This window comes from Perna viridis, chromosome 1 (genome assembly GCF_037379345.1).
Source record: "Perna viridis isolate PV_CMFRI_1.1 ecotype Kerala chromosome 1, ASM3737934v1, whole genome shotgun sequence".
NCBI classification, from domain to species: Eukaryota; Metazoa; Mollusca; class Bivalvia; order Mytilida; family Mytilidae; genus Perna; species Perna viridis.
The window spans coordinates 62,784,959-62,801,756 of NC_142445.1; the positions used below are offsets into that span (position 1 = coordinate 62,784,959).

The 16,798-nt window shown below is 32.8% G+C and overlaps 1 protein-coding gene and 1 pseudogene across 6 annotated transcripts in view; both read right to left on the reverse strand.

Annotated features, from left to right (window-relative positions):
- Positions 1-387: 387 nt before the first annotated feature.
- Positions 388-16,798, reverse strand: part of LOC148629777 (4-hydroxybenzoate polyprenyltransferase, mitochondrial-like) — a 30,608-nt gene continuing 14,197 nt past the window's right edge. For 4 of the 5 annotated variants that reach the window (XM_088557041.1, XM_088557060.1, XM_088557080.1 and 1 more), the window contains exons 2-8: positions 12,203-12,642; positions 11,867-12,033; positions 8,160-8,281; positions 6,460-6,545; positions 4,305-4,438; positions 1,295-1,483; positions 388-712 (exon numbers count right to left, since the gene is read on the reverse strand). In XM_088557041.1, the coding sequence (XP_088413167.1) occupies positions 560-712; positions 1,295-1,483; positions 4,305-4,438; positions 6,460-6,545; positions 8,160-8,281; positions 11,867-12,033; positions 12,203-12,642 (1,291 nt within the window). In that variant the 3' untranslated portion in view covers positions 388-559. Of the gene's footprint in view, positions 713-1,294; positions 1,484-4,304; positions 4,439-5,844; positions 5,976-6,459; positions 6,546-8,159; positions 8,282-11,866; positions 12,034-12,202; positions 12,643-16,798 lie in introns of all 5 variants that reach the window. The other variant, XM_088557050.1, reaches the window with a different exon arrangement.
- Positions 8,349-10,821, reverse strand: LOC148629778 (uncharacterized; annotated as a pseudogene). The gene is made up of 3 exons (XR_015919291.1): positions 10,493-10,821; positions 10,155-10,307; positions 8,349-9,912 (listed from the first exon to the last, which is right to left on the reverse strand). The product of XR_015919291.1 is annotated as an uncharacterized LOC148629778 (transcript).

The following is a 16,798-nucleotide window of genomic DNA, read 5'->3' on the forward strand; positions in this document are numbered from 1 at the left end:
GGGACATTTCAATCATGGTCTTTTAAGACAGATTATTGTTGAATACAAGTTTGACTGTATATGGAAGATTTGAATGTCAAAAAGAGATTAAGTAAAGAAAAATTGGCTTACAAGCATAAAACTTCAGCTCCATGATGTATAGGTCACAAAACTTTTTTGGGGTGAAATATCTTAAATCCACAAAAAGGATAAAATAAGCATCAAATCAACATCATCATCATCATGGTTGGTACCTCCCATGATAGAGGGAGTTACGAAGCATAGTCAACCTTGGGTTTCTGACGATGCATCTACATCAACTTTGTAACCTTGTCCAGCCACAAAATGGATGTATAATATTAACACTATCCTGTAAGGCTCCTGGCTCTACACATAAAAAGACTCAACCTATATATAAAATGCTTTAATTCAGATGCATGTATCACATTTTACAAGAAGTGAATTATATAGTTTAACATGATAACCAACAATAAAATTCTCAAAAATCAAATTATTTAAAAAAAAAAAACAAAAAAACATACAGTTAAAATTATTGATACAAAAATAGTTTTTAATTAAGTTAAGAACCTTCATCTACTTTTTTTGTATCACTTTTTTGTCCTTTCAACAGAGTTCCAAAAACAATACCAGTAAACATGACCAATCCAAGTCCAGTATTGGATCTAAATTTAGCAGCACAATCATCTGCATTGTTAAGATCAACTGTGTACAACTAAAAAAAAAGGAATTCGAACATGAAATCTTCTAGAATAATAATTCATTACAATTAAAGCATCAAACACACAATATCAAATATTACTGCAACCATGCAACAAATAAGTTTTGGCCCTGACTTCATTACTATTACTTCAAGAGATTCTTAGAAGGTCTATAATAGTACAAAGATCATTTTCAGCAGGTCCATTTCCAAGCTGATATTACATAATTTTCAAATGATTGATCACTATTCCTTGGCAACTAGAGCATATTGTGTACAGTAGGAAACAAATTAGTAGACCTAGCCATATCGTACAAAATTTCTTTTTATTTAATTGGCCCTTGTTAATACTGTATGCCATTTGCATATCTAATCTCAGCACTATTTAGCAGCAGTTGACATTATTAAACAATTAAACAAATATTTTGTGAAATCATTTTGTGGAAATTCATTAACTAATTTTGTAGGTTGAAGATGGCTTGATAACATCAATACTCCCTAAATGAAACTCCACCATTTCAGACCTGGCAAAATAGATTTTTGATCTGTCTGACCAAATGGAATATATTAAGACTTTTCCCTCCACATTATCTTTACCTGATGAGCGATATGAGCTACAGTTATTCCTAATCCACAGAAATATGGCCATGTTTGGTCACATGCTATACCAGTATAGGTCAGTCCACTGATCATAATGGCACTGAACCCTGTCAACCATAGTTTGGTCTGGTCACCAAATTTCAGTGCAGTAGATTTCACCCCTATCAGCATGTCATCATATTTGTCCTATAACAGAGTATTTTGAAGGTTATATTTATATGATCTTCCCAACTTCATGTACAAGATTAGTATATCCATATAGATTTAAATAAAAACATCTTTTTCTCAGAAACATTGAAGTACTAAATATTACTTCCAATATTTTTTTATGATCATCTTTAAAATGTTGATAGCACACAATCACAACTATCATTTTGTATTTATGTATTGCGAATGTTTTGTAGAAAAGTTATTGCAACTTGCTCCAAAATCATAAAACAGGTCACAGTAGTAAACAGGAAATCCTTAGTCAAAATTTCCAGTTACTGAGACAAGGTTTGGTACTCGATACAGCAGAGGTCCTTGATAACAAAGTATCAAATGTCATACTTCTTACATTTGGTTTGATCATGGAGTTCAGAATTGATTGATTTTAGCACATGTTCAGCTTCTCATGTTTTCAACTGAAATTTTACATTTTGTTGGTTCATTTGTATATACTTTGAATCCATATTTAAACGGAACCACAAAATCGATGAAAATTGATACCCCACAAACATTATTTTTCTAGCTTATCCTGAAAGTCTTGAGAAAAACAAATCTAAGTTTAAATCTTTAAAAAAATCCAAAAAAAAAAAAGACTTCTTGTAAGTTGCAAGCAGTTCCAGCTAAGCAGTGAGCTAGAATTATTTTAGTATAGCTAAAACAATATTTGATCAGGGCAATATTTTATCAACAAATTCCTGAAGTTTACAGTGCAAAGTCCTGGATTATGTTGGGCTTTACAATTTACAATTTTTATATGGTCTGGCAAAAAACAACTGCCAATAGGTGATTTCATACCCGCCAACGTTTGTGATTCCCATGGGGGATTTAGGCAGGACAACATCTGAATGAACATTTTCTGGACATATTTTGGTAACTGCATGGGTATTATTGTAGTAATGTATGACTGAGACAGCAACTATAGTATTACTGCTAATTGAAAAAGACCAGTTCCAATTTCAATACTAATTTAGATAGGCTAGTGAGTAATTTAAATAGCTCTAGGCAGAAATCTGCCCTACATCATACCAAGTTTCCTACTTAACTACACAGAGCACCTGTGTGATCATTTTGGACACTGCCTTTTTAGTTTGAATAGCTGTCAATTCTGATGACCTTAACCTCTATATCACGCCATCCACCACTGTGTTTGGATAGCTTGTACTCTATATACAAGTGATTTACTTGTTTCCAATTGGATAACATTGTTCATTTTATTTAAATATTCATAGACCAAGCCTATTTTTAGTATCAATTACTTAATTGAACTGAATGTTGAAACTTCTTTTATAAAGAATTTGATGCTCATACATTGTTAAACTGAGATTCTGTCTAGCTGAAGTAGTTTTAAGAACTTGAAATTATGGTTACATTCATTACACTTTTGCAAAATGGCCACGTTTTCAGTTGGCAATTATAAATGCATGCACCAGTCCTTCTAAGAACCTTTTTAATATTAAACAGCTTAAAAAAACAGTGTTCAAGAAATATTGTAAAGTGACTGTAAATACTAGTATCATTTTTATTTTTTTTCTTTAGTTTACAATTACTGTTTATAGAAGATGCCCTAAAATATAAACTTGAAAATGTACCCGTATAGAAAATTGAACAATGATTTGAATGGCCTCAGTGAGTTGTATTTACTTGACCATTAGAGGTTAAGCTCATCATAATTAACAGCTGTTCAAACTTAAAAGGCAGTGTCCAAAAGATCACACAGGTGTTCTGTGGTAGTTAAATAGGATACATTGGTGTAATGTAGGGCAGATTTCTACTTAGAGAGCTATTTAAACTACTTAGTAGCTTACCAAGATTTGTATTGAAATTGGAACTGGTTCTTTTCAACTAGCTGAAAAGGGCCTTTTTCGGTTGAACAACAAATGCATGCATTATAATAGATTGAGGTTTGTAAATCATGAACTTACTGTATGTACTTTCTTGTTTACTTTTGAGACATGTGATTTAAATTTGAAATCTTTTAAATAGTGAAAGAACTATGACTTTTGCCTTCTAAATTATATATAAATTGTTAGATAAAATGTAATTCTAAAAATCATTCAATTGCTTCTGAATTTATGGTATATACCAACTAATTTTTTTCTTCTGCAGTAATACTGGTATGCCATTTGAATGTGTCATGGGGACCAATTCCTTAAAACTCTCACAAAAAATAGTCTAAGACAAGACTATTCTGATTTGGAAAACAAAATGACAAGTTATATAGGCCATTTCAGCAATAGCATAGAATGTGTGGCTGGATATACATATTACTGGTAATCTATCTTACTGTTCCACTACACTGTACATATAAAGCTTGTCAAATAAAATTCTCACTAGCTTTTCACTCGATTCAACCAAGTTGATAGTTAAAATACATTTCAAAAGCAGTTTTTAAATAATTCATAAATAAATATATTATTATACTTCACAATACCTGAACTTTAAATATCATGGTTGTTAAGTCATCAGTGACACAAACATCAAAACTTCAAGTGTTCTATCATGGACTAAATGATTAAATATGATGTTCAAGTAAAGGTATATAAAGAGTAGGGTTGTCAGGTTGTGAGTGTGAGTTTTGTTTTATTGAATATGGAAGATGTATGTAAAAAAGGAACTTTTACATTGGTAATGAAATGTTAATTTTAAAATTATTATGCAGCATCTTAATTTGTCTTCCAATCCAAGTGCCAACACAACAACAATGATTTGATCTAACCAACAAAACAAAAGAAATAACACAAACTCAAAAAATAAAAGCAAGAACTCACATGTTAGTAAAACCAACTTCTTGTTTACTCACTTGATGAGCATATATGGTGTCATAGGCCATAGTCCATGCCATACAGCTTATATAAAGAGGAAGAACAATACTCCAATCAACCCCTGCATTTACAGCGGCCCAACCTAACATAGTCCCATAGTTGAAGGTAATAGCTAGTAACAAAGAGGCATTTGATTTTAAAAATGCAAAAAGCCAAGCTACAAATAAAATAATTGCTAAAAGGAGTTTAGCAGTCTGACTCTACGTTGGGGTGTCCTGTTCTAATTTTGCTAACCCTTAGGAGATTAAATTTTTTTTATAATTTTTTAACTTTGGAGACATACCAAATGGTGTTGTAGTACTAAGAGATTGAAATGAATGCAATGAACGTTCACAGACAATACATACAATGTATATAAAAGATTAAAGCATACAATCAGTGATAAACAAAATCTGAATACTAACAGCTGTGTGGTTATGTTTACAATACATACAAGTGCAAATTAAACAAAATATAAATGACCTGTTAAAAAAAATGCCATCATTGTCCTAACGTGTATCACTGAAGCATGGAATGCTAAAGCAATAACAAAGTGGCATGGATTTTGAATCAAATTAGGTCATGACACTGGCCTTAGATCATGGGAATTTATAGGCATAAAACATAAAATTTTAGTCTCTACTGTGATCACAAAATCCTGTTAAAAGTATTGAAGTTTCCCTTTTTGTATATTTCTAGCTTAATTTTCAGTTATTTTTATGTTTTGAATCAGAACCTTACTTTACATATGAGTAAAATTGGGGATAGTTTAAAACTCTTCAGCAAAATGTACACAAAGAGAGTATTTTGGAAAAAAATTCTTTTTTTTTACATGAATCAAATCTGTACAAAAAAAAATCTATATGGTACTCATTTTGAAGATCATTTCATAACTTATAAATATAAATGCCTAGAATAGCTATTGTAAATTAAACTCACAAAATTTTTTAATCATGTCAGATGAAAAAAGTTTTCATGGAATTTGTAAAGCATTAACTATGGCAGGTAGGTCATTAAGTGAGGACTACAGGATAAGGCTAACATTGAATGGTTTTGGTAGGTCTGGACATCCAGCTCTTTTCTGTCAATATCCCTAAATAGATGTTACTGCTTCCATGATAAGCCTTCAAATTTGTCTCAAAGCAGCAATTGTTTTTTTTAGCTGGATTACCTGCCCTTTTTATAAGCTGCAGGGAACACTAAAACATATACATGTATCTACAATATTGTTCAAGTGTGTACTGATTAAATATACATGTATTAGAGACTAGCAAAGGTTATGTTTACAAAGCATGCTCCATGCAGTAACAAATAAAAATCACAAGTTAAATTTTATTATAGCACACCTTGTAACTCCTTTTTTAAATATCAATATTATTAGTAAAATCTAAATTGTCAGCATATTTTCAGAACAAAAAATTAAACAATTATGGAAAAATATTATAAAAAAAACTTAAGTGTCTAAAAACAGTGCAATGTAGGAAGAACAAGAACAAGACACCTGCCCAAGGCAACAATGAGTACTACAACTGTTAGTACCTGGTGGGAATAAATGGAATCGTAGATCATTGTATAGAAAACACAGGCCATATAAAGAGAGATCACTGGCCACTGTACACTCCCATGTATTGCTGACCAGGATAACAGGACACCCCAATTTAAAGTCAGTCCTAAAATAGAAAACTTGTCATGTCTTAACTTTCTTCAATATATTCAAGATTCTAAATAATAAATATTGATTAGTTTTATGATTATATAAATAACTGGTACATGTACTACATTCTTGATAAATCTCAATTATCAAACACAAGAGACTACTTTTTTATACTTGTGCTAGTATTTATGAATTAAAATAAAAATAATTCACAGGACACAGCTTGATATGATCACAGAGGTCAAAACAATGGACAGTTAGGACAAATATGGACACAACATTCAAAACTTGATACAGTTCTTAATTTGGATTGTGATCAGCATGGATGATGACAGTGCAGTATCATTTTACAACTGCAATTTTTTGTGTTCATATAAATGTAATAAAAATGCATCTGATTTACAGAAAAAATATTTGAAAATGATCAACAAGGTGTTGACTATTTAAAAATCTTTTACAAATTTAATTGCTCCACTTAATGAGGAATCTTTGAAACTTACCCAGCATTGCCTGAGGCCAAAAGGTTACACGCTTGGCTAATGGATATGTGACAACAAGGAACATTGAAGCTGCACCTAGTGCAACACTGTAAAACAAACATTCAGAAGATGCTTAAGAACCAAGCAACTTGAAGAAAAGTGTATTAACTACTTTTTCTGATAAGTGGAACAAATTCAATACAAAGATGTCATTGCTGTTAAAATTTGAGTGAAATACATTATTCCTCAATAGTTGACAATTATCTGAAATAGTTTGTTATACCTTTTGATATAAATTAAAACATTGATCTTGGAAAGATCATGAACTTAAATTTAATGTATCACTAACATACACACTACCTTACACAATAAAGGAAATCAAGACCCATAACAAGTCTGGACCTGCATCACCACCATATGTTTTTAGCATGTGTTTTTTAATGTATGCTTGAAGACAATGCAAAATATAAACTAGAAAAAAAAAATGAGCAATGAGTGAATACCCCCACTCCTCCATTGAAAACATTTACTTTTATTGATGGGAATTCATAATCAAGACTCTGTGAAAGTTTCATTTATTTCCAATCAGTAGTGTAGGAGGAGTAAGAGAAAAGAGATGGGTCCCCTTTGCATAAGAGTAATCAAGGGAACCAAGGTTATAGCGTAATCAAAAGAATGTAATCCAAGGACAAAGACCAGACATGGAAAACAGACATACACAACAAAGAACATAAAGTAACTAAAATCATACATACAAAGTAACAAAAGTAAATGAGCAACTCGGGACTCCACTAAAAACTGGGAGCATCGACCAGGTGCACTGGTAGGGTAAGCGTCCTCTGCTTTTCTAGAAACACCCACCGAGTTGCTCATAAAAAGTCAAGTCCGGGTAGACAAACGAGGAAAGGAAAACTATGACCCTTTGAATACATCAGTTTTCATGGTGCTGATGGATACACCATAACAATCCACAAGTTCATGATGACGACTATAAAACTTCTGTAGTGATGACTTCAATCTTGTAGCAACATAACCCTGTTCCAGAAGCCTATTTGTCCTAGCGCGATACAAAAAGTCTGCGTAGTTTTGGCAAGCTCTGGCATAACGTATGAGTTGTGATATGAACACTCCATACGCAGGAGCCGAAGGGATGTTGCCACAGATGAAAGGAAAGTTGACAATTCTGAATGAAAAGTAATCACAAAAGGGAAGAAATGAAGTACCGAATGAAAAAAGGACAGACACCCCTATCACTATATACATGTACCCCCTAACTCAAAGTAGGGGGTGTCATAAAGTATGTACTTATGATGTTGAAAAATGACTTGGCTCAACAGAGAAAAAATAATATTAAATATTGTTGAATTCATGAAAGAAGGTGCACATCTTCAATATGTTAAAAAAAACTCTGTTATTCAAAGTTTAAATACTGTGAAAATACTATTGTGGGGTACAAATGTACCAATTTTCATGGTTTTCGTGGGTAGGCCAAACCACAAAATTTGGTTACAAATGAAGAGTTTTCCCTTGATGAGTATACTAGAAACCTAAAAGCCATGAATTCAAGAATCCACTAACTTGTGTTTCTTCCCTAATCCACGAAAATTGGTACACACAATTTAAAGTACTTTCACAGTAGTTTTTTAATTGCAAGTTACATTAGGTAGGCTCCCCTTAAGTAAGATAGAGTTGATTGACTGATTTATATTTTTCCATCATACCTATACCAATTAAGTTGTAAGAGTATCATCAGAGATATGGATAACATCCCTCCAAGACAGCACAATCCCTGGAACATGTTCAATTCTCCACTTGCCAAAGGTCTCAACTTAGTTCTTTCCACCTATCAATTAAAGATACATGTATATGTATAAAGTTTGTAATAATTTTTGTATGCATTTTTAACTTTCATAATTAAAAAAAAATCATGCAAGATTCTTCTTAATTCAATTTAAATAAGTCTATTTTTGTATCTAATCTTAATTTTAATCCTAAGATTTTCTAGCAGTCTTCAGTAGAGGGGGCATTTACATTTGTAATTGTTCGAAGTGCATATCAAATAATAATGCATATGGTGTAACAGTCATCTTTGTTCATTGGTAATTATTATCACATGATGCAAAGGATATACCACACACCTTGTTTCTATTTTTAAATATATTGACGCTATGTTCATATTCATGTTCAGTCAAACCTTGGTAGCTCCAACTCCATGGGACCATTGAAATATGTTCGAGTTATCAGAAGTTCGAGAAATTGAAGTTTGTATTTTTCCATATTTCTTTCGTTGTCGGTCCGAGTTTGACTTAACCGCTAGACATTACTCATTCTCAACGAAGTTAGTTCTCGAATATTTTTCATTTGATCTCGGTGGGTTATGTTGATTTGTTGAAATTAAAAATGATGTGTTTGCTATTAAAAAAGTTTCAGAGTTCAAGTTCCATGGTCAATAATTTGTTTTCACCAAGTTGTCTTTGATGCTTTCATTATGCCGACTTCAGAACTGTCTCCAACTTCAATCTGTTCCATGTTAGATTGAAACTATCTAATTAGTGATGACTAGAATATTACCTGTATTTAACTAAAATGACACTTTGATTAGTACAATGTAATAGAGTTTCTGTTGTTCACACTTTTTATTACCCAAGCTAACAAAATGGCTTACTAGTTGGAGTTAGTGAGAGTTACTCTCTAAGGTTTATTACCTATGAGTGGCCATTCAGATCTTTCAGGGTTCTCCCCAGGATTATTTAATAGTGCGTGACACGACATTATTAGAGTTTGTTGTGAAACACGTCGCTGCGGGTTTGTTTTTCATGTTTGAATTTGTTTACACTGCATAATTTACTATGTTCATTATGTTGAATTGATAAGATATTTTAATATTGCTGTAATAACTGCTTATATGCTTGTTTTTTTTTTTATATTTAACACAAAAACAAATGCATCATTATTTTATCATAAACCTTACTATATTCAACAGTTACAATACAATCAACAATGACAAAGACACAAAACAAAATGTTACATTCAGTGACTATATAATTTCCTTAAGCATTGTTTATGATGTAACAGTCATAATGAACTAGCTACTCAGTGGCAACTTTTCTTTTTCTGATGGCCCCAAATGAAGTTACACATAGATGGGTCAAAACTGTCTCTGCAGGGTCCATTAATAGATATCTGCATAAGGCTGTTTAGTATCTTCTGGCTCAGTCCATTCCTTAGAACAGATTTAACCCTGCCAAGTGTAGAAAATGACCATTCACAGTCAGCTGTTGATACAGGTAGCACTCTACATATCATACTAAGTTTAGCACACAATGGATACAGGTCTTTCAGCTTGATAATTTTCTGCATTACAACAGTGTGGGTGTCTTGTTGCATTTCTGTTGCCAACAAGTGCCTAAGTGAGGTAAACTCTGTCTTGAGTGTCTCTAGGTCACCAACTGATGTAAAGTGCTCAGAAAGCCTCTGTAAAAAGAAAGAACAACATAAGCTAGCTTGAATATTGAAAATGGAATTAAGACAATTAAACTTGATTAAAAATTGAAATCAATGTTGTCTTTCATTCATGCATTCGTTTATTTCAATACATAAATATTTTTATTTTCTTAAAAAAAACAAAATTAGGAAATAGAAATTAAATAAAGTAAGTCTTATTTTTGGTAACGATTTTTTCTAATGAGCAATGTTCAAAGTGTATGTATAAGTACCTTTAGCATTTCATGTTGAATGAACTCATTCCACCCTGGGTCAGTCTTGTTTATCAGGTCAGGATCAAAAACTGAGAAGGCATCCAGAAGGCTGGTGTCTGGGAACCTCTGATGAAGGTTGTCAATGACATTCTGGATGTACCTTTGGTAAATCTGAACAAAAGAAGAAAATGGTAAATGGAAACATAAAACATATAAAATAGAAAAAAAAGTTCTAGGAATAAGTTTGAATATTCAGTTCTTTGATCAGGCATCTTTTTATTACTACAACACGTCTTCTCGATATACACTTACTGACATTAATCTATCATTATCACAATAAACATTATTGAACTTACTGTGTCTGTAAAAGTAGAGATGTCAGTCTCACTGCCTTTGACACCATACTCGGCCAGTTGTTGGAACCTGCTGGGGAGCTTAGTTATATTGTTACCAGGCTGATCTAGCAGACGGTGCAGTGTCATCTGAGTGTTGGATACCATGGGGTCTACCATACTAAAGTCAATGTTGGCCTTTTGGAAGACTTTAGATAATCTGGATAGGTGTGGCAACATATCCCCTAACGTGGCAAGAGTGCAGATAAAGGTTGGGTTGGAGTCTTCACAATGGTGGCAAGACCAGCAGCTGTTGCATCATGGCGTTCAGATGATGGTGGGCTAACATACATGTATAGATTTTATAGATTTTAACGTGTATATTTGTATTATTGAGTATTTCGGATAACTGATATCCTTCTTCAGCATAAAACTCATAAAACTTTATGAGCATAAAACTCACGAAGTTCAAGATCAAAACAGATTTAGAAGCTGAATCGCGTACACTGTGGGTGATTGTACCTTTATCACAGGCACATATATATATATATATATACACACACACACACACACACACACACACACACACACACACACACACACATATTGGTTATTTTTTTTATATACACGTATATTTCAACATTATATGCATATATTATTAAGATATACATGTATATTTTTGTTATAAACATGTATATTTGTATTATATACATGTATATTGTTATGAATATATATATACATATAAAAAACAACCAATATGTGTACATATACATGTAAATTTTAACAATATACACATACATAATACAAATATACGCACATATCTTGATATTATATGTGTATATCTTGATGTTATGTACTTTTAAAATGTTTATGTGATGTTAGACCATCAATGACACGAATGGCCACTCATAATTATCAAATGAACCCACAAGTCAGTTCGAGTTTTCGAGAAATCCAAGTTCGATAAATCAGAAGTTATTTCTATTGATTATATAGGAGAAAAGTTTGGTACTTTGGATTGTGTTTGAGAAATCCCAGGTGTTCGGGCCATCTGAGTTTGAGCAAGTGAAGTTTGACCGAACATGTATATTGACACTATACTTCTTAATTTAGATCTGTAATTACTCTCAGCCAATCACGGCAGAAGTGCTGCAGATGAAGCAGAAAAAAAAATATACATTATCTACATATGTCATATATAACTTAAGGACTTTCACTCAGTCAATACATTATATATGGACCTGTTAGATTATATTGACCTCAGACCGTGTCCTTGGTCAATATAATCTGAACAGGTCCATATATTGACTTCGTTAAAAGTCCATAATTGATGATTACTTCTACCCACAAAAAAATATCAACTTCACAAAGCTGGTACAGAAGTTACATGGAACATACCCTTTTATCATAATCTCTATCCCACATATCATTTATAATGCAACCAGCACCCCTCATGAAAAATGACCCTGCTCCAAACAAGGCCAAAAGCCTGAAATCTGGCAAATGACCTGGAACTGCTGCTAATCCAATACTCCATGTACATGGCCAGTACAATAACCATGTTCCTTAAAAAAATATCATAAATACTATAAATACTAACATATACATAGTAGTTTTTTTACAGTACTACTACTACATGTATTTCATAGTTCAAATGAAAAGAGTCATTCAAATGTTTGTCTACATATTGATGAATACTTCACACTGCTTATTAGAATGAAAGTATATAATTACCTATTGGTTTATCAAATCTAATCAATCTTAAGTATGGCTGCATGGTTTTTGGAGAAGCATCCAAGATAGCTTTAGGTGAGGCCATCAGTTGTCTGTGTGAGAGCACATCTGGACCATTTATCTTTAAGAGTTCTTTCTTACTCAATGATATCCTCAATTTAACACAACTGTATGACATTTGAAATGTTTGAACATTATGATTCTTAGGCCACAGAAAACTTGTGGCTTGAAATCTACTGCTTCTGTTATGATCCATTGAATTGTGGTACCATTGGCATTGGTTTTGAATGTAGACATCCTTAGGTCTACTTCCACCTTGATTATGAAAGCATTGTGCACATGCTGATAATATGTGTGAACTAGCAACTTGATTTTGAAACAGTGTTTTAGATGCTAAATTCTTTATCCAGAAAGCTGACTTCGTTAAATTCATTCTTCTCCTGAAAAAGTACAAATATTTAGCCTTTGATCATACTGTAAGAAAATAAACAACTCCACTCAATTTTATTTTTATTTATATTTCATTTATCCATTCAAAATAATAATAGATCCCCCTAAATAAATATCATGAACTAATACCTACCCCCTCCCTTCAAAAGAAATCTTCCGGCCAAGGCAATCAACCATTCAACCCACAACCTTCTACAACTAAGACATTACCATTATATCTCCCACAAATACCATTTAAGTGTTACCAGTTGGTTTTATTTGTTTATAATACATATCCTACTATTTGCCCTGAATTTGACAAAATACAAATGTATAAATCAAAATGTAGAAAAGTAATGCAAATATAGAGGAATGCACTCGTGTGGACAACATTAAATTTTCCTGTTGTTTTTTTAAAATCTCCTTCAACTTGAAAAGATTACCTGGATGATTTTATGAAACCAGCAAAAAAATGGAATTTGGCAAAACCAGAAGTTAACAAAAAGAATCATAACAGTTAAATCTGCTAAATAGTGGAAGAAAATCGTTCCAGTGTCTGAAGTCAAAATATCATTCAGGAAACAAATCTGGGGTAATTCAAAGCAATAAGACAAATGTGAATGGTCCTTTTACTTATTCCCAACTTTGACTCTGTTTTTTGTAATTTTAAGCAACGGGAAGTAACTTTTCAAACTGACAGACTGGTTTACTGTCCCATTGGAACGATGAACAGCAGAAGACTTAAAATTCAAATATTTGACTTATTGGAGCTGTGGTAAAAAAAACTTATTTCAAACCATTCAGCTACATACCAAAGTGAAAATAGTTTTTTGATATTCATTCAAAAAAAAGTATGGCCCCTAAGAACCCTTAGAACTAAAAAAAATCATAAGAGATATCTGAAATCTGATTGAAAAACCCAGACAGGAATTTTAATAACGAATCCAACAAGAAAAATACTTTCAAAATCAGGACAAACAATAGAAAAACATGGCCCAATTTTGTACTCCTTAAATTTCAAATTGGTTAGACATGCCTACCCTGTAAATTTCAAAAGGAACAGATTCACATCTGAATCATAAAAATCTGATCAACAATAAACTTTTCTTATCAATTCTAATGACAACATCAATTTTCCCCTTATAGCCCCTTATTATCAACTAGTGGCTCTAGAAAGCCTGAATCGCTCACCTAGTAAAATATTCTGTGAAAGTACTATTGTTTGTGAAATACTAATTTTCTTTATTTCAATGGTTAGGCCAAACCACGAAAATTGGTCCCCAATGAAAAGGAGATTTCCATTATGTTTATACTAAAAAACCCAAAACCACAAATTCAAGAATCTTCCCTTATCCACAAATTAAAGTACTTTCACAGTAGTCTAAATCCAACTCCTTTTGAGTTATGTGCCAAATTCTGCAATTTAACCCCTGTAGTTCATTTTTAGTAACTGGGGCCATGTTTTTCGCCAGATAAAAAATACCCAGGCATAGTTTTTTTCAGATAATCTACTAAACATTTATACTAAATTTTGTTTCAATCCATGCAGTAGTTTCAGAGGACAAGATTTTCAAAATTGGAAACGTAAAATTTGGGAAAGAATCACTTTTCAGGAACCATAACTCATTCATCCGTCAACAGATCTTGCTGAAAATTTTGGCAAAGGTACATCCCATCAAATTCTACCAGATTTTAGCTAAACACACTTCTTATTGAGTTATTTCCAAAATTCTGCAATTTGACCCCTATGGTCTATTTTTAGTGATGGGGGCCATGTTTTTTGCGAGGTCAAAAATTCCCCCCCTCCCCGAGTTATTGTTAAAAATACCCTAAGGAATGTTCATGCAAAGTTTTGTTACATTCTATCAAGTAGATTCAGAGGAGAAGATGTTTGAAAAAGTTTAAAGGTCAATCCCATCATGTTGAACAATTTTATTCCCTGCCAGATTGTAGCTAAATCCAAATGTTTGAGTTATTTGAATAATTCAGCAATTTGATCCCATATGGTCAATTTTTAGAAACCATGGCCATGTTTTTTCAATCGATCAACAATACCCAAGCATAGATTGTTAAACATGCTCTACATAACATTCATTCAAAGTTTTGTTTCAATCCATGCAGTAGAGAAGATTTTAAAAGTAAGAAAAAATGCATTTCAGGAGCCATAACTAATTCCTTCCTGAGGTCTCACTAATCACTTCTGTAGTACCAAAAACACACTGAACCTAGAAATATGCATTGTAAGTGCATTATTTGTGTGTATTCTGATCAAAAGTAGTCAAAATAAAGCTGAGAATATGTATTTCAAAATCATTTTGTAATTTAATACAAGTGTATGAATATTGTTTACATGTGTGAGTAATTTGCCTCCATGCTGTCAGTTAGCAGAAAAGGTAAAGATGTTGATTTTCATTATTTTTTATTCAAGTAAATTTTGTGAAGAATTTCTACAGTCATCATACCATTAGAATAATGATTTTGAAAGCCTTATTTTCCAAGCTTCTCAATGGTATGCAACTTTAAGGTGTCATTTGTCCTGGAAATTCACAGTGAAACATTGAGAATTACTTCTTTAACATGTAAAGTAATTGAAACATTAGAAGTGGTTAGCGAGACCTCAATGGATCTTTCTCAAACTTCAGCAAAAGTCCATCCTGTGATGCTGAAAAATTTTAACCTCTGCCAGATTTAAGCTAAACCCAACAGTCTTTGAGTTAACTGCATAATTCTGCAATTTGACCCCTATGGTCTATTTTTAGTAACAGTGACCATGTTTTTTGCCAGATCAAATATCCCCTCACAAGGATTGTTAACCCTTGTCGTTCTGCACCTGGACCTATTTCGGATAGGCCCTGGTTCCGCTTTATTGGTTCTGGCAATGTTAATCTTAGTTCAGGAAAGCAAAATTTGGGTCCATCTGCAAGCAGCATGACTGTGCTTTAAAATGAAGTTATCTGATAAAGAGTTTGTTAAAAAATAATGACTTGCGAGCTGAAAGAAGAGGTTATGAGTTTCTGCTGCCCCCAAAAAAGTGAGAATAGGGCTCATTTCCTGACCCCTTCTCACAGCAGAATTAATTTATAGTGCTCTATTTTGCCTGGAATCTAAATAAGAATGGTGTCTGTCACCAACATTTCTATGTCCACCCCTTGCATTGACTGCTCCCAATTTTAGGCCAAAAAGAGGCCAAAAATTTGAAAAAATCTTCATTTGTTCACACGAGTAACTATCCAGGGAACTCCTGACCCCCTACTCGCAACTGCAATACACCTTATTTGGCTTCAGTGGCCTTCAAACCCATATGTAGCAAAAAATGGTCAGAAATGGACAAAAATGACCATTTTTGAGTGACAGACCCATTTTACAGTGTTAGCTAAAAAGGGTGGGGCAAAACCCTCTAAAAACTATAGGATCCTCTGCCATGTCCCTAGGAACAATGATGAATGTCTTACATTTTCAAAAAGATCAGATAAGTTTACTTAATTTATCATAAACTAAAGTTAATGGAACCCAACTACAACAGTGTGTTATGACTGAAGGATGGTCATAAAAAAATGTTAACTGAACTATTCCTATCCCAGATAAGACCACAAACCAGATTGTCCAGTGACTGTGTACACGAAAATATTTTTGCCAGTCAGTCATGGGACTGATACGATCAATCGTCATAAAATTTGTTTAAAATTGATCAGAAATGGTATGAGAGTGTATGCAAATAAAAATAATCTGTGGATGTAAAGAAGAAATTTTAAAGCAGTAGCTTCCCATTCTTTCGTGATATTAAGGTTTTTATTACACCAACTGTTGATATAAAAAAAATGGCAGTCCGAGTCAAACCCTCGAGAAATATATTCCCTCTTAAATTATGTGGAAATTTCGCCTGAATATTGCTGAAATATTGCTGCTCAGGCTTTAAACCCCAATAATCAATCAATCAATCTTAAATTAAAATACTAACTCCTTCTTCAAAAGCCCAACAATCATCATAAAATTTGTTTTAAAATGATAAAAAATGGTCTGAGGGTGTACATATGAGGATGTTTATTCCCGACTTGCGGACCAACATTTTGTCAACATTTATCTCACTTTGGAGCAGGTGTCTATTAGGAACATGTAAGGTTTCCCATCCAATATCGATGATACTTTAGAAAATCTCGAAAGTCAAAA